The 18682-nt window shown below is 42.3% G+C and overlaps 1 protein-coding gene across 7 annotated transcripts in view; it reads right to left on the bottom strand.

The window, feature by feature from the left end:
- Positions 1–3921: 3921 nt before the first annotated feature.
- LOC137974669 (uncharacterized) overlaps positions 3922–18682 on the bottom strand; it is a 31799-nt gene continuing 17038 nt past the window's right edge. For 5 of the 7 annotated variants that reach the window (XM_068821592.1, XM_068821591.1, XM_068821596.1 and 2 more), the window contains 3 exons: positions 7040–12373; positions 5526–6368; positions 3922–5078 (listed from right to left, as the gene is read on the bottom strand). In XM_068821592.1, the coding sequence (XP_068677693.1) occupies positions 4983–5078; positions 5526–6368; positions 7040–12373 (6273 nt within the window). In that variant the 3' untranslated portion in view covers positions 3922–4982. Of the gene's footprint in view, positions 5079–5525; positions 6369–7039; positions 12374–12504; positions 12697–13471; positions 13687–18682 lie in introns of those variants that run through there. The other 2 variants (XM_068821598.1, XM_068821597.1) reach the window with 2 other exon arrangements.

Here is an 18682-nt window from a genome sequence, read left to right as displayed (position 1 = left end):
CAATGAAATGAATAAAATTTGGTGCAAGGTGCAAAATTCGCGCCCTTTTCACCCTGTTCAAGTTCACAAAATAGTAATAATAGTAATAATAATAATAATAATAATAATAATAATTGGAACTTATATAGCGCATTTTTCATGCCGAACATGATCAAATGCGCTTTACAATTTAATAAAATGATTAAAAATAAATGAAATTTACAAGCGTTCAGGATTGAAAATAAATAAATGAATAAATACTAATAATAACTATAAAGTAAACAATAAATATTTGACGAATTAAAATATATAAGATTTATAAATTAAAAGCTTGTTGTTTAAAAAGATATGTTTTGAGGTGGCACTTAAAACCCGAGAGTGAGTCAAGGCTAGATATTTTACAGGGTAGATTGTTCCAGAGCTTCGGGGCTGCATAACGAAATGCTCTTCCTCCAAGTGTTGAGAGGATCTTGCCACTAGGAAGCTCTACTTTTGCATACTGTAATAAGCGGGCGGATGAATCAAATGTTTTCCGCCGTCTCCAAACTTGAGAAAACTGCGTTTTTTGGCCAGAGGAAATAATTTAAGGAAGAACTGACACAACAAGCTGCAAGTAATACAAGAAGAAGAATTACTTCAAAAACAATAATTTTGCCTCACGGTGAGAAATTCTGGAGAAAATGTTTGCAATGTTAGCGGTCCGTCCGGCAAAGTGCATTGTTGCTGCCACATTTAAGTTGGTTTCTTTGAGTTAAAATTAGTCTCGTTTGTATGTTTGTAGTGGTATTTTTTGTAAACAGGAGCAAGTCTTCTAGCGACGGACAAAAGCCAAGGCTATGATAAGGCGTTAAAAATTAAAAAAACAAGGCCGTAAGTAAAGCAGCAGCAATTTACATATGGACGCTGGTACCGTTACAAAAAAGGCAAAGAGATCTCCGAATTACTTGGAGCTACTAAAGTGAGGTGAATTTTCTCGCCTTCATTTGATATAGTTGCGGAATCTCTGAACACGTCAGTGTTACGCTTCTGTAATGTTCTAAACCTGATTTCTGAACTTTTCTTGAACGATTTGCATTTAAAGGAAACTAAATATTTCAACTGACTTTGAAAAAAATCAGCGTAATCGTTGAAACATTTTTGGAGATATTTTATCTGCGTTTATTTGTCTGTACCCTGAGAAATAACTTTGATATAAAGTTTCATTAAAGTTTTCAACTTTTGGACTTAAAAGGTGGGAAACCTTGCTATGATTTTCAAACTTGATGTAAATCAAGGAATTTACTCCTAGAAGCGACTTCTTCCATGTTGCTCATTGAACCTTCCTTGATCTGAAACTCAGTGGCCGCTCAAGTTTGTGCGCTGGGTGTCTGGCCACGGGGAGGCTTCAGATTTGTTCTTAGTGGCTCTGTTCTCCGGTAACCGGTAACACAGTGCGATTCCCAGGTAATTTATCGGCGTAAATAGTTCGGCAGAGCTCCTCGAAGACGTGAGCAGTGTGGGTTCACTTGAATTGGTTCGCCAAGTCTTGTCATAATTTTTCAGGTTTAAAAAACCCTGTTTCTGTTGGTATTATTATGTCTCCCTCTTCTTCACAACAAATGTAAATCCCTTGATTTACCTCAAGACTTGAGCCTCATCACCTTTAAGGTGGGCAGACACGAGGGGTCATGTTGCAGGGACATCTTGCAGCGACATGTTCCAGCGACATGCATTAGGGTCACGTAGCGGGGACATGTAGCAGGGACAAAATCACAACATTTGCACACACACATGAAATTGTTGTGGGTACATATTTCGGGGATATGTTGCACGATGTGTCCCAAGTTGAACTTCATGGGACACGTAGCGGGGACAAAATCACCCCCAAATTGGTGTTGCACAATTATAAAAGTATCAGTTCAGAAGAGGGGACATGTGGCTGCAACATATCCCTGAAACATGTACCCGCAACATTTTCATGTGTGTGCACATGTTGTGATTTTGTCCCTGCTACATGTCGCCTCAGTGTGCACTACACAAGTTTTTTGTCGCTGCAATATGACCCCTTGTGTCTGCCCACTTCTAGCTTCTAGCTTTTTATTCATCTTAATCTTGACGCAGATCGTCATGTTCACCTCCACAAAAGACAACAAAGACTAAATGCGACGATTCTGTTCTGAGTTTCGCGCCATTTTTTGACAGCTGTCAATCGAGGAAGTCAAACAGATAACGACGTGAGTGCTAACCATATTCTCACCTCACTCCGTCAGGACAATCCCGCTAAGGGTCGGAAAAAGCTTAAAGCCACCTTAACGTTTAAAATACTAAATGGTCTTGCTCCGGATTATCTACAAGACCTGTTTTCAATTCGCACCACAAAATATTATGTCAGGAATTTAGAAATGGCCGTTTTTATACTAGAGACGCATAATCCGTCCAAACGAATTATGCGTCTCTAATGTTATCTGTCAAGTGTAAAAACGGGACGAACTATATGAGACGCATAATTCACCTAGGCGAACTTGGGCAAACATTTTTTCTGCGTCTGTAAAATTCGTCTGGTATAAAGACGGACACATGACGCATAATTCGTCTGGACGAAGTATCCACTTTAGTGCGTCTTCGAAGACGCACAAAACTGGATACTTTACATCATGCGTCTTGTGGCCGCCTTTATACTAGACGAATTTAACAGACACAGAAAAAGTGTTTGCCCAAGCTCGTCCCAGACGAATTATGCGTCTCTAGTATAAAAATGGCCAATGAAGCTTAATTTGCCCAAACCAAACACCAACTATCTCAAAAAAAGTTTTTGCTGCAGTGCGGCCTCACGATGGAACAACTTACCCAACAATTTACACGATTCGAATCGATTTTATGAAAATGAGGGTTAGACTCCCACACGGCAACCTTGTAAAACAGTATTTTTATTACTATAGTAGGTACTGAATTTTATTGTACTATATCTATTGAATTCTTACTGAAGGTTTTACCGTGTTTAAATAAAGCATGTATGTATGCATAATTCTCGACAGCTATACAAACCGTCGACTGCGTTTCGGGTTTGCATAACTGTCTCGAATTCTCCCAACTCCCCCTCGTGTTTAGATGAGGCTATGGCAACACGGAAAAAGTCATCTATTGCTTAAACGTAGGAGTAAACTTACGAGACAAGACACTAAGATGAAAAGAAACCTAACAATACATATTGCGAATTATTTAACAATTATCCTACAAGGGCGCGCTGGATATGGAGTGATAGATAACCCGCCGAGTTGGCTATAATCATTTTATATAAAGGAAGCCCGAGTAGAATAATAGGCTTTTGTCGGACATTTTTTCTCAGAGCTTCAAAAACGTTATTGCTGACGCGTTCCTTGACCATACTGGGTACAACAGGTATATGAACTGATAAGAAAATAAAAGTCGAGAATAATGCTGACAGAGGGAGGTATAAAGGGGCCCAACAAAACTATGTTTCTGCGTCACGCTCTGAAACACACAATTTCTTTGGAGTTGAATATTGTGGTAATCGAAAATGGTTCAGCGTTTGGGGTGCACTCTGCGCCTCGTGAGTCCACAACATTTTGACCACTGCGATGACAAATATCGTTGTCGATAAGAGTACAGACAACACTCAACCACTTCCGATTTGTTAATTCGCAGGAGTGGTAGTGAGCCCAGTAGATTATCTTTTACAAGGCTAGTGCATCTCTCGGCAAAAGCAGGAAACTCAAAGCCTTTGTTCGCAAGTTCACCCTGGCGCCGCTGGAAAAAAAGTTTGCCGCATTCCGCTAAGGCCATCGAGTACACGCTAATTCCGAAGCGTCTTAATTGTTTTAAGTTAAACTGGTATCCACGGTCCTTGGATACATCAGGACTTCAGGCTTCATTGTGTCAAGTTTCAGAGCGATTAGTTGAGAGTGACAGACTGAACAACAAATAAAATAGGACAAATGACGCTTTAAAATGCAAGGCATTTATTTCATAAAAGGGCGATGACAATTTTTTTTTCTTCATCATGTACATCATGACCGCCACAGAAAAAATTCATATCTGGAAATAAATACATTTTTTCTAAAAACTTTATACTCTAATGCAACATAATTTACGATTTTACATAAATAGAAATGTCAGACATAAATTAATATATACTTTCATGATTAATTTACAATTATTTAAAAGCATCATGAGAGAAATGATCTCGAATTAAAACGTTGTACAATACGCCATTGCGGGCCTTCAGTGGTGGCCACTGATTTCACTATCGCCACAAGGGCCTGCGCCGGGTGACTAGAAGACGAATGTATGAGGCCACTTGCTATTTTATGAACGCACAGTCTTAAATACTTTGCCTCTGTACAAAAGTTTTCGACTTTGTGTTTTGTCGTCATATAAAATTTATGAAACTGGTCTTTTCAGGAGAATTCAATGCACTTGTGAGCAAAGTTCCAGTTAAGCACTTGTCAACGTAATCACGAGAAAGAGAAGACCAAATATATTCACTATCCAACAAATCTATGCATTAACGACAGTTTTCGACGTTTGAACACTGGAGCTATGAAAGTGAAAGACCGGGCGTGACGTAAAAGAAAAACGCGCGAGAGACAAAGGGAAGGAGGGCCTCCCCTCCGTATTTTTAACTATTCAGCAAACAACCTCTCCTTATTCAATACTCCTATCAATTTTTTTTTTGCTCAATATCTTGCTCATCCTATTGCGCCCTTTGTAATTTATCGTTTTGGCCAAATAAGGCCAGGTTTCTTTCTCAACCAATCAAAAAACAAAACAAACCACTATTCCCGCGCTTACCGCCGGCTACATGCATTGGCGTCGACCTCTGATTGGTTCATATTGTTTGTAGTTGTTTTTATAGGGCTGAGAAAATATTTAAACCTATCAAGAAGTTTATTTTAACTTATGTGTGCGTAAGATTCTTCTTGAGAAAAGCCACGCAGTATCTACGGCAGAAGAGACTACTAATTAATAAACAAAGCACCATTTGACGATACGCGGACACTGTCTCAATGTGTGTTTGCCGAGTACAGGGGGTTGGAAACTGGCTGCTGCTGTCGTTTATTCTGACTACATTCTCTGCTATGTGTTCCCCAGGCTGACAGCTGCGACGGTAAAGAAAAGGCACTGGTTAGTGTGAAGTAACGAAACTTCTGTCCTACAATAGCTTGCGAGGGCAAGCATCCGGTCCCAGCAGAGATTTTCCGCATTCCGGCCGTGCGAAAGTTGGGGCGAGAGCAAAGTTTGGAGGGTCCTCGTCCCAACTTTCGCGCGTCCTGAATGCAGAAAATTTCCGCTGGTACGGGAACGCTTGCTGCGCAGGGTAGTGTTATTAAAGAAGAAACCCCCCTCCCACCCCCTTCCCGGGGAGAATACGTGCCTGTATCATCTGACAGATGGACAACTTCACAAAAGGCTACGTTCCCTACTCTTTGCAATGAGTGTCCTTCCCGTCCTACTGAAATTACGGAGAAGTGCTGTAAACGCCTCCTAAAATGTCGAGGGGAAACAGCAGGTTACGGGGCACGGTACTATTGAAGCTATGTACTCACCTGACATTCCGTGCTGCAGTACCAGGCCGCCTGACACCCAGAACAAAGGAAAGAGGCATCACGCTTGCAAACGGAACAGCGATTGACTCCATCCTCATCCACTTTGGCACCGGCTCCCTTAACTTCCTCCCGCTGGGAAATCAGCGGTCCAACTTTAGGGGGCATGAACCCGTGAAACGAAGCGCTAGGGTGCATGTTTGACCTTTTGTGCTCCATTCCCCCTTGTGCTAGGACAGCCAATTCGCGACTACGGTGCCAGATAGAGTCTCGTTCCAGTTTACCGCTATTTGTTGCCTTTCGAATCAGTTCGTTCTCTCTTGGATGACTGATTCTTGAATCGGTAGCTTCGCTTGTTTTATCTCTAAACTGTGAATGAGTCAAGTTATTTTTAGGACTGGACAGCCGCGGCTCCTTTCTCTCCGAGTGCAATGCACCGGGACTTAAATGCTTTGAGTGTTGAATGGAAACAGGCGACGAAATCGGTGGCTCGGCAAGTTTTAGCCTTTTCGCTCTCTCGTACTCATCGCGATCTGTCACGTGACCAAACTGAGGATGCGACGGATGACGCATGACGCGCGACTCCAGTTCGCTGTATCGCCGTTTTTTCTCTTCCGCGATTCGTTGTTCCATGAATAACTGCCGTTCGCGGTCGCTTATCCTTTTTTCTCTAGCTCTCATTGCATCCATGTGCTCTCGCCTTTGCTCCATTCTGATCTGATGTTCTTTGCTAAACACAAGTGGGTTCACTTTGTCTTTGAGTTCCGCATGAAGAAGTCTTCTGTTAGCTTCTATCTGTTCTAAGCTTAATCTCTGCCTTTCCCTCTCTCGCTCGCGTTCGATATCCTGACAAAAGTGACAAAGAAATACGTCAGTTTATACTTATTTCTCTGGAAAAAAAAAAAAACTTGCATAAAGACTAGAGCTCAATTTTCAAAGGATTTGTTTGGAACACCGGTCTACATAGTAGTCGCTTCTTCGTTAAAGGGAAACAAAAAGAGAATTGCTCAGTTATAGCAAGGATTTAAGCACTTGGAAGACTTTCATCTTTTATCACACAGACAAATTTAGGAATATTCATTTTTATGGTGGTGTCACATTTTCTCAACGAGCAAAGAGAATTTACATTTTGATAATTAGAGTTAACAAGTTGTTTTCCTTTTTTTCGTCGCATTGTTTTCTAAAAAAAAAAAAAAAAAACATGTACCGACTCGAAAAAGCCGTGGAAACCTGCGGAAGCCTGCGGCTCGTGTTCCCACAGCATTTCTCGTTCTCCCAAACTTTCACTCGTGTTTCTATAACTCGATAGAAACACGGTACATGTTTTCTATTTCTTAAATCATGCATATGAACTGCGAAAAGAAGCATGTTATCATTTTTTAGAACCTCTTTTCAGATTTTCTCGTTTCTCGTTTTCGCGGTGCTTAGAAAACCTCGTGGTAGTCGAATAAAGAGAAGAGACGCGCAAAATTAGCCAATCATTGCGTGCGTGGAATCTGATATAATTTTCCACTAACCTGTCTAATGTGTGGTGGAATGTCCTTGCCAACCTCTCCCAACAGACTGCCGGGTTTACCAGCTGCAGCCGCTAATCGTTCCATAGCTTGTCGTGAATTCATCATGGGACCATACTCTCGGGAGGAAAGAGACGTTGGAGGAGAATACCTGTGAACATCGGACGACAATCGGCCGGCCTCGGGCGCCCGTCTATCAAAAAAACCATCCGGTCGGACGAAGAGTGGTTTTCCAATCGGCGAGCCTCCTTTACTTATAGGCAAGGATGACGCCATTCGGCTCAGCAGCTCGCGATGCGACGGTTCAGATGCGCGAATAGCTTCTCCTCGTCTGTGCATCTCTAACTCGTGGAAGGCGAACATTCGTGGGTCCATGCGTGGATCTATCCTACCGGCAACTCCGGGCGGGACAAAAGCTCTATCCTGATAGAGCTTATGGCGCAGTGGCGGAGACAACTCAGTTGGAATCCTTGATCTCTTGTTTCCGTCTGCGGACATTAGCAGCACTATATCATCCGAGCGTTCTCTTTCAGAGCCCGAAATCCGGACAGTGTCGTTGTCTCCAAGTCCCTTTTTGGATTCTTTTTCCTTAAGCTGAACAAGCTCTAAACTTCGGCTTCTCGCCTTTGGTTCCGCGGCTTGTTCGAGACGAAGTCTGTGATCCATATCTGGGCTAACACGTTCTCTGCTGCGTTGTTCGTCTCGACCACTACTTGGTCTCGCTTCCTCGATTTGCTTCCTTTTATCTTCAAGAAGTCGAACACCTGGGTTCATAGTACTGGAATTTCCGATGGACGACTTCGGACCACCTTTTTCTTCGTCCCTCTCCACGAGCCCTGCCTGTCCTAACCGCTCTAAGCCTCGCGGGCTGACAATTTCCACTCCTTCCGAAATCTTCACAGGGTGTATGACAGCTTCCTTGGTCGAAGGCACTCGGGAGAATGGCGAGACATGTCGTCGAGTGAGCAGAACTTCCTCCCCTCTCTGCCTCTCAGAGGACTGCCTCACATCTGCTTCATCTAATGGTCGCAACAGAGGGGGCCCAGGCTTGAGAAACTCGTTCATAATAGCAGCACCAGGTTCCCGTTCTTCAACAAGACGACGTAATGAAAAAATCTGGTCTCTCTTATCCACAGGAGATATTGAAGCCGATCGGTGTCCCCTTCCAGGAGAAAGCAAGCTCAGATCCTTGGAATGAGGCGGGGTTGTCAGTTTGGACGGTCCGCGGGGAGTTGGAGCGAGACCAGAAGGAAGGAATTCAACAGACTTGGTCTTCAACCCTTCATCAACCTTTCCTTTCAACAATTCTTCTTCTCTACGACGGTTCAGATCTGACAACGTCAGCGGCTGATGTAGAGATCTGCTAGGCACGACTTGTTCCCGTGGGGACCTCTCTGGAGACTTTCGAGGTTGATGAGGTGAAAGTAAAAGTTCTGAGCCATAGCGTTGTGATTTCTCCTCGTAAAGGGCTTCCAATTCCCTCAGTGAAGCCGGTTGCTTTCCTATTTGCTGAAGATGCGACAGCATCAGAGGTGGTCGCTTTCCTGGCACGTGTGCGATAGGTTTGACTACTTTGGGTGTTTGGGGGACTTGTTTGTCTCCAAGTGCTTCTCTACCGAGTGGAGATCGACACGAATTTTTATCACGCTCGCGTCTCTCGCGTGACATAACCGCAGACATGTGATCGTGACCATGACCACCAAAGGTGTGTAATGAACCATGATGGCCTGGGATATCTAGGATCCCCGGTGGGACACCCCTTGGGCCGTTTCCATGAAAAGGGCAGTTTAGGTCTCGTTTGCAAGGTATCCCTGCCTTCATATTACCGTGTATATGATGTCCACAGTTAGTTGCAGAGTAACGTCCTCCAGGGGACAGTGGACTTCCGAACATTCCTGAAACAGGCACTGGGCGAGCACCGTGAGTAAGTAGATGAGGAGTGAAAGTCCTGGGTGAAAAGCCTTTCATGTGAGGAGATGCAGAACTGAGAGCAGGCGAGATGGGCATTCCACTCCCATCATGCATCGGCACCACAGGAATTAAGATAGCGGCACGGTGTGGCGGCATGTCCATTGGCCGGCCGAATTTATCCTTGAAGTTGCCTGGAATTGTGGGATTTACAGTACCGAAAGGCTTCTTGGGAGAGGTGAAAAGCGTGGGTTTGTCAGGAGAGGATCGTGGAAGCGACTTCACGGGTGATTTTTCTCCATCTTTTTGGCTCGTGTCATTAAGTTTTGAGACGGAATTTTGATCTTTCTCCTGTAATTTTTCTTCGTTTGTCTCCGATACATCTTGACCATGTTTCTTCTTCTCGTCGTCGTCATCTAAGATCTCGATAGGGCTCATTACTTTCCGAGGTTGTTCCACATCACTAGGGCGTGGCTCTGTAGTTTCGGTGTTCTCTACACTGATTTCTCCTTTCTCTTTGGTTGTTTCATGTAATCCTTCCTTTTCATCTACGATCTTCCTTAGCTTGGGAACAGGCTCCATCCCGGAAGACTCCTTTGATGATAGCCCATGCTTCAGAGGTGGCGGTTGTGGTTTGCTATCATTCCCACTGCTCGAGTCAACCATCGAAGACTTTAATCGAGGCAATGTTCGAGGCACATTGGGCGGAAAACACCGAAAAAAACTTCGGTGAAGTTCGTTCTCAAAATCACCTGTTTCGGTACTCGCTGGATTTTCATCTCCACAGGGCAGTTTTGGAGAGGGGTCGCCGATAATGTCACATTTTTCAGACGATATTTTCGGAGAGTTTCTGTTTTCCATTGAGGTGTCTTTGTCACTAGAACAAAAACCTTCTTCGTGTTCGTCATCCCCGGGATTTTCTTCGTTACTTTCCTCGTCTTTGGAGTCCCGCGCGTGTTGCTGCCCGTCCTCCGTGCATAATTTGTTTTGTTGTCGGAGCCTTTCCACGAGCCAGTTGTGTCTCGGGAGATCTCGCGCGTACCGGTTCTGACTGATCAAATGAGGCGGCGTGGATCTCTCTCTCTCCTTTTCTTCATTTTTCCGTTTGGTTTTCCCGATCTTTCTCTCAGTCTTTCCCAGCTCCTTCTTAGCATCTTCTTCCAGAGTGTTTTGTTGCGAGTCGGAAAACACGCTGGTCTCCTGGCTGCTCTCGCAGTTATCGGATACCACAGTTCCGATAGTAACAACCTCTTCCAAGCATTCTTCAGGAAGACAATCTTCAGAGGGTGACAGCGAGCGTGTTTCGCAGTCCTTTTCACAGTGATCATTTGTTTCTGTAACACCGCTCTCTCTCTGTTGATCTCCGGTTGCGTGACTCGAAGAGGTCAACTCAATGTCTTCATTCCGCTCTTGACTCTTTCCACGTAATGCCTCGTAATCACTCTCCGAATCAAAATGTTTGATTCGCTTCGTTGTTTTCGCATCCTTAACAACCGAACGACCCTTATGACTTTTCGTTTTCCGCCGCAGGCTGCCAAAACCCGATTGATGGACGCCTTTATGCCCTTTCGTTTTCCTTCGCTTCTTCTTCTTTACTTTTCCCCGGTTCACAAACACACAGGCTTCAGTCTCACTGAGTTCTCCAGCATCCGACATGCCTTCATTGTTAGACAGTTCCGATTCATTAGCCACAGTCTCTGGGTTTTGTTCCGCATCACAGGAATTATTTTGAGCTTGTTCAGATGAACGGGTTTCTTTCATTTCAGGTCTCCTCTTGCCAGCGTTTCTTTCAAAAACACCACCCATAACAGAAGTCTCTTGGATTTGATTTTCCATTTGCAAAGATTGTTTTTCACTCTGGTTTGTTGATGTCACATCGTCACCTTCCTCAACATCACCGTTTTCGTGAATACAGACTTGATCTTTTTGTGACGCACAGTCATGACTGTGTTTACTTGAATGCTCGCACTGCATGTCGGGCTCTTCCATCAGCCGCGCAATTTTTGAACTTTTGATATTACTGTGATCTGGTTCTAGGCCTCTCTTGCTGCACATCTCACTTCCTTTACATGTCTTTTCCTCGCTATTTACATCAACATCTTCACTGGGACACTCACAAGACTCGCATTTAAGATTGGAAATCACGTTTTCCTCAGAATTCAAATCATTTTTTGGCGATAAATCTCTTAACTCACGAGTTGCTTCCATAACATTACACTTCACATTCGAAGCAGAACCCAGTCCATTTTCCTCTGAGCTAAACGTCTTTAAAAATGTTGAGCTTCCTCCATTTAGTTTATATTCATTTGGGGAGATGTTATTGTTTTCTGTGACAACTGTTTCCCTGTCGCCATCACTAAACGCTAGCTCGTCATCTGTAACATTCTCAAACTTCAAGGGTTCCAGTTCCGGCCTTGCATCTGACACACTATTAGCCTCGCATCGTTCACTTTCAGCACAAACATTCACTACGGAAGTATCTTTCAAATTTATTCCCTTGACCTCAACTTTGCTTTCGTTGACAAATTCAATATTTTTTATTTCTTGAGCGCCAGATTCTTTGCGCAAGAATCGATCAAATAGAGATTCTCTGTCGAGAGCGGTTCCTTTGCAATCCGCATCACTACTCTCGTCGTGTGTCGACGAATTATTTGCATGTTCATTGCTATATTCAGGGGAATAGTTGCCATAACATTTCTCGTACATCGACGGGCCGCTCTCCTTTTCCCGCTCGCGACTAACGTTATCCCTGGATACATTTCCCGCTCCGTTCACTTCAGCCTCCGATTTGTCCGTACCAAGGCCTTCTTTCTTGCTATCGAACATATCTGTAATTTTTTTCGTCAGTTGCTCGCGCTGCAAAAGTTCCGCACGAGCGATATCCTCACTCAACAATCGTTTTTGACGCGCTAAATCCTGCGTGAGTCTTTGCTTTTCTCGTGGCGCGTCTCGCCTGTGTGAAATAACTTTAGACGTTTTATTTTCCTCCGTAAGTTGAAATTTTCTCGACTCTTCAGCCGGAGATGACTTTTTCTCTTCAGAATCTTCCCCTACTCGCCGCACAGGGGATCCGTAACGCCCCGAATGGCGTGACATGTCGTCGCTGCCATGCCGCTGATAATGATGCGAGACTTTGCGCTGTTGGTTGACGCCAATATCTGAAAACTGGTCTCGATCCCGCGAACCCGTCCGACCCGCGGGTTTTGCTATTCCTCGTCCACGTTTATCTCCAGTCGATTTCGATTTGTGCCCAACAAAAGCTGGTTTTCCTCGCGGCTTGGATCCGTCGTTTTGGTGAATGTGCGAAAAGAAGTAACTAGACATATTAAGCGTCGATATTTCACTCGTCTTCAAGCTGTTTCTTGAAGGCAAATCCTTTTCTTCTTCTGTTGAATTTCCTGAACTTATACACGTTTCCCCTGGCTTGAGCTGAAAAGAAATGAAACAGCATGTTTCAAACGCGTGGCTCAATTTTTTAAAATAACAATATTTGTGCGTTACTCCTAGTTACTGCTGACTCACTTCAGTTTTGGGAAACGGACGATAAAAATAATTCAAACCTGATTAATCGTGTTCTTGCGAACAAAAGGAATTCGTATGAATAGCATTGTTCCGAGAGAGGATGCCCTCGACAAGACAATTTTCTCAATCAAATCCTTCACTGAAGTCGATGCCCCTGACAAAACAAGGCAACGCAGCTTTCAGCACTTACGACAGACTAAAATTCGCTTTGATATCAAGTATTTTGGAAACAAAACAATTTAACTCAAAGCAACCTTTATCGCTAATTGCAGCTTTCGAATTGTCCAAAGGCAATACTCTCTCAAGAGTTACTTGACTCGGTATTTTTCGCTTTGTTTGATATCTTGTGACCGGCGCCACATAAAATGAAGAGGCAAAAAATTAGAAGACCTCTTAGCTTGCAAACATGAGACATAATTGACAAAATACCATTTAAGATTCGTATGAAAGAGTTTAAAATTGTTAATACCCAGCACAAAATGGGGTGTCAAGTAGCCTAGCTGAAAAGGTGAAGACGAACCCTCAAACAACGTCGTTCTTTTATGACGCTCTCGTCTGATAACATTGCCTGTATTTATGGTGAATAAAAACAAAAAATATTGCGCCGGTTTGGAACAACAGTACTTGGCTAGTAACGCATACAATAAGCCGATATCACACACTTCAGTTATTTACCAACAATATCACGATATTAGAGGCAACGTGTAAAGACTAATATCGGTCCAACTTCATGATCAAATCCGTTTTAGCTCAGTCATGCATGATAAATCACTTATCTTCCTTCACGCTCAATGTTGAGATATATTCATATTCACCTCGAAGTGTTACGATTTCCTGTACCTCTTCGACAGCAATTGAAAAAGATGGTCAAATACTTAAAGCCGAACGCATTTTCACCTTAAAAAACAGAAGTGCCTGAGTTCAGCTGGTTTTCTACAGAGCGCGATGAAAAGCGTATCGAGGACACTCAAAAGAACAGCTGTTGCCGGCTGTGCAAACACCTACCCAAGATTTCGCAGTTGTTGATCTTTTCCTACGTTACTTGCTATCAAATCCTCTCTTTAGGGTCAAAGCGGACGTGACCGAGCAAGGATGATGTGCTTGATATAAGAACAAGCTTAAGCAACGGAGAAATTTTCAACTGATACGATTTCAAGCGAGACCGACCACTCCCTTAGCAGTGGCGTAGAACGTAACATTACGACCAACTTCTTGACCGTCTCAAAGTTTTTATAGATATCCTAAATATTTGTTTCATAATAGGAATAGAAGCGAAAGAGGCGCCGAAAAATATTGGTCCTTTTCCGGAAAATATAGGACTCATTGAAACGATACTGAATTGCTTCAGTTGACGACATAAACAATATGTGTAATAATAGAACAAGGGTGAAAGGTGAAGAATTATATCAAAGCTTACATCTTGCTCACTGACATTCTTTCACTGTTGAATGATGGAAATTGCAGGAAATAGCGTACGAGGAACCAAATCAAAGGAAAGAATGAACATTTGCTGAAACGGTATTCATTCCGGTCAGCGCGTGACGTAATTCAGCCCAGAAAATTGAACTTTGTTTCATACAACACTTCTTTGGTAAAATCACCACAATAGTTTCACGATGTGCGAATACCTCTCGTCCACTTCCTGTTTACAACCGGCACACACGCACGTGAAAATATTTTAAGTATCCTGTTATTTCACAAGTTGAAACACATAAGAAAGCCTCACATGCAAGTCTGGATATATTTTCACCCCAGATTTTCTGTTTAATTCTTCATCTCGTTTCAACACACCTTCAAATATCTTGGTTTCAGTTTCTATTGTTGAGTAATCGATATAGTTCCAATGTTATCCGGCACTTAATATTACTGATGCTTGATTGTTCCTTTACGGAATAACATGCTAACATTTTCTTCCTTTCTGTCGTGACTTCAGACTAAGGGCGCGTTCGATTGACCGTATTCCGAATAGGAATACAGGGTATAGAAGTTAGAAATCCTTCACTTTTACGGAGATTCACATTAAAATTATCAAACACTTGCTAAAATGCTATTTTAAACATATCTTTATTATCCTTGTTGCTACAAAAGCGCCAGACATACCGTTTTAAATAATCACTCCACGTATTCTTGTTCCGGAATTGGATCAATCGAATGCACCCTAGAGCGGTTTTCAAATGAGTGTCGTAAAACCAAAACCAAAGTAATTACTCTGGCTAATCAAAAAAGACCGAGACAATCCAATAAACCAATCAAAACTGGAAGTAATTACATGTAGCCGACGCAAAGCGCGGGAAAATATGCACGCGCGAGCCACGATTGGTTTTGGTTTCAATTCTGATTGCTTGAAAAACTGGCGCGAGAACTTTGAACCAATCACTGAGTGAAGTAATCATAAACCAAAGTAATTCGCTAATCACTTTCGACACTCAATTGAAAACCGCTCTAAGACTTAGGGACCTTACCAATAGTCAGAACTGGCCAGCAGGAACAGTCCTTCTGATTAATAGTGGAATTTTCTTTACAAGTGGACTGGTCTGGCTGGCCAGGTCTGACCAATGGTAAGTGCCCTTAGTCTACCTGAGACTTCATTGAAGGTGGTCAGTTCACACTGGACCTCGTTCCCAAGGTCTTTTACGAGGCAGAGAAGAGAGATCCTGGGAACGAGGTTGCGTTTCAGTGATGATTTACGGTATGTCGCGCGTTTTTAAGCAACGAGGACAATAATAGCATTTTAGCAGGTGTTTGACAATTGTAATTTGACTCTCTTCATTTTCATGTATTCCTATCCCGGAATATGGTCAATCGAACGCACCCTAAGTTTAACAACTACTGTAGTTTTCTGGTACGCCAGCTCCAATTTTAGCTTCACACGCATAAAGAAAAGCCTGCGCTCCCTTATTTATACATTTTGTTCCTGTTTGGCCAAATTATCTCCATTCGTAACTGCAACCAAAATTTATCATATGAACATCAACAAGAAAAGTTGATTTTCAACGAGTGAGTGCACCAGGCGGTTTTAATAAGGGCGGTGGCCGGATTTGCACGAGAATTCAAGTCCACTTTAAATTAAATGATCAGTATTTGTGTTGAGTGGTCCAGAATTCAAACAATGACTAGCACCTTCAAGTTGGATTTTCCTTAATTCTAATTGACCTGCCCACGTGTTCAAAAATACCATTTTTGCATTCATTAACTTGAATGATATCGAGATGTCACAGTTTATAAATGACGAGCATCCTTTCGCGGCGAAAAGTACATCTTCGCACTTGTATGCCGACGACTAAACGATCCATCATATGACCACATAGGACACTAAAGTTCTGAAATACCCTTGGGATAGATATCACCATCAGTGCTATGCGCTAGAGATTGTCGACACATTAATAAAGTTCATCCTCATCATCAACTCGCATAATTTATTTTATCAAAATGCAACGGCTATAAATGGAAGGGGTGTTACACATGTCGTTGTAAATCGACAAGGAACAGCCCATATTAAATCACAAAGGAAATCAAAATGCAGCTGAAAAAAATGGGGATTTCGTTACACAACAATAATTGATCAAAAATACCGTTATACCTCTGAGCGGAAATGGAGGGAAACTGAGTAATCAAGCAAATGTAACGAACGAATGCGAAAGTACTACAAAGAGAAAAGAGGTCATCGATGGCTTCTAAAGCAAACAAATGAATGAACAAATACCAAGTTTTAAGAACAGTCAGAAGAGACCAGTTAATGTCGTGCTCAGCCTACCCTATTTGAAGACAAAGTACAATACGTTCAATCTGCTTTTTAACCCTATGAAACATGAGTATACTGCTGTTGATAGCGGAGTCAAATTCAATTCTTCTCTTTGAAGCAGTGATATGGAGCTTAGCCCAAAGTATCCTGGCGTCATTTCTTCGAGCCTCCTAACCCTACTAGGATGTTCGGTTTGGAACCACTACATAATAAATAATTGGACGAATTGAAGCGTTATACTCGGTGTAGAAACCTGTGAATAAAGGGGGTAGTTTCCAAGGAATCTGTGGTACTAAATAATGACGCATTATTTATGACATAACGGTGGTGTTCTTAAGCTAAATTGAATTCCGGCTTATTGTTTGGTTATTTCTTCCTTTTGAGCTTGCAGATATCAAGTAACTTGTCAAAGAAAAAGACAAGGTAAAATAAGCGAAATTTCGTGCTCTTATGACACTGATGCAGCAGCCTGTCCGGTTTGACGTTTCACGTTTCAGTGCAGCTGAGACGTTGAACCAAGGACCGTGACAACGAGTGGTCAGGTGAAAACGGGTCTTGAACCCGGGTTCTCTGAATCTCAAGGCAAGAGCCCTAACCACAGGGCCACACTGCCTCACTGATCATCTTCCTCCTCGCTGGTCCTTCTCCTCTAAATCTCTCTGATGTTAAAAACGGCATACGTCAAGCTGAAAGTTGCGTTTTTTTCCAAACTCGAAAATGACTGAAATTAAGAGAATGTGAGGGGCACAGGGGTTTCGGTATCTTTCCTGAAACTTGTTACTGACATTTAAACTAAATTTTGCCTGTCAGCAACACTGAGCAATGGAACAAGTTCTCAAAACAAAGACATTTTCTAAGCGAAAGTTTACCGCATAGGGAAGGATCATAAACAGTTGCAGAAACTGTTAAAAAAGTCCCGACTTTTTCACTCTTCTTTGTAACCTCATAGGTTCCTTTTTTCACTGTATTGCCGCCTTTTCGACAAGAAATTCGCAGTTCAACTGTACGACCTTCATGAATTCTTCATCAAGCTCAGAGTGCTTGCCATTTGCCCTCTACCGCACTGGCAAAACTCTTCAATGTAGCAAAATAACTTAGTAAACTGCTAGCCGCGGGAAGCATTACAATACATATGTCTTATTAGATGTTTTGGTGTGTAGTATCGCTGAGTATTTTTACGAGTTGTGCTGTATTTTGACACCCAAAAGATCTATTTATCATCCAACTTTCTTTTGCAATAAATTTTTAGCAAATGAATAGGCCATTTCCGAGTTCATGTCTGCCTCCTCTTCAAAGCGAGTCGAAGTGCGAAGTTTTTGTGATGGTAATTAGTTCTACTTTGCATATGAATCAAAACTAATTTTCATAACAAAAACTTCGCACTTAGACTCGCTTTGAAGAGGAGGCAGACATGAACTCGGAAATGGCCTATTGTAAACAACCGAGTGCGTGTGACAGATTTGTGCGGGCGGTGCAAAGTCAGCAACTAAACTAGTCAAACCGGTTCTCTACTGTACAATAGCCAAGTATACAAATAACTAACTGTACAATACAGTGGAATATTTGCACTCAATTCGTGCGTCTTCGGTACAATGACTAATACAGTTGGATAATAAAGTACAATACAATACATACTCAAGTGACTACTCCCCATAGGGGATTTTCGGGGCCAAGGAAACGGACAATCAACGAAACGACAGAACAGAAGAAAAACAACTGTTCAGAATCCTTAAGGTGCCCTAATGGGATTTGGAGTCAAAACTCTCTTCATTTATACTTCAGACTCGTGTCTACTACATCTCTAACTAAGAGAAATAGTGTATCCAGCAAAAAAAAAAAAAAAACACTGAGATGCGAGGCGAAATATGTAGCAACCGATGTGGTGAATAACATCAGCAACACGATTTAAAGACGTCGGCTTTACAACTTCAAAATGTGAACCACCTTCATCTTGATCATCTGCCGCCTATAAAGCTCATTTGCAATGCAACTTTTTTATTTAAAGCCCTTAGCCCCTGAGGGGTTTGCCCAAAGACGAGACAAATCGTCTGGGTTTGATAGGATAAATTTTGCAACTTCCCCTCTTCGATGGAAAAGCGTTAAAAGGTATTCCACCATAAACTTGCGCATGTCATAAACAAATAATATCCTTTGGATTCTATTGAAGTTGAAACCGAGAGGAACAATTTCTTTCTCGTCTTTTCTTTCCTTTTCCCCTGACTCTTTACATTTGAAACAACAATAATCTGTTGTACGAAAAAATATATCAAGGATTACAACTTTTTCGTTTTCCATAAAATTTACAGTCTTAACAAAAATTCACGTTTAAGTGCTTCTGGTTGGTTTTCGATCCAATTTTTCAGCATTGGCTCATCCTCGGTGCAGACTGAAACCTGTTAAACTCACGGATAATGTCAGACAAAAGAAACAAAAGAGGAGAAGACGGCTTGAAACGATAGGCAGTTTCACAGGTT

The sequence above is a fragment of the Montipora foliosa genome, chromosome 11 (genome assembly GCF_036669935.1).
Source record: "Montipora foliosa isolate CH-2021 chromosome 11, ASM3666993v2, whole genome shotgun sequence".
Taxonomy (NCBI): domain Eukaryota; kingdom Metazoa; phylum Cnidaria; class Anthozoa; order Scleractinia; family Acroporidae; genus Montipora; species Montipora foliosa.
This window is presented reverse-complemented; position numbering and strand designations above follow the sequence as displayed.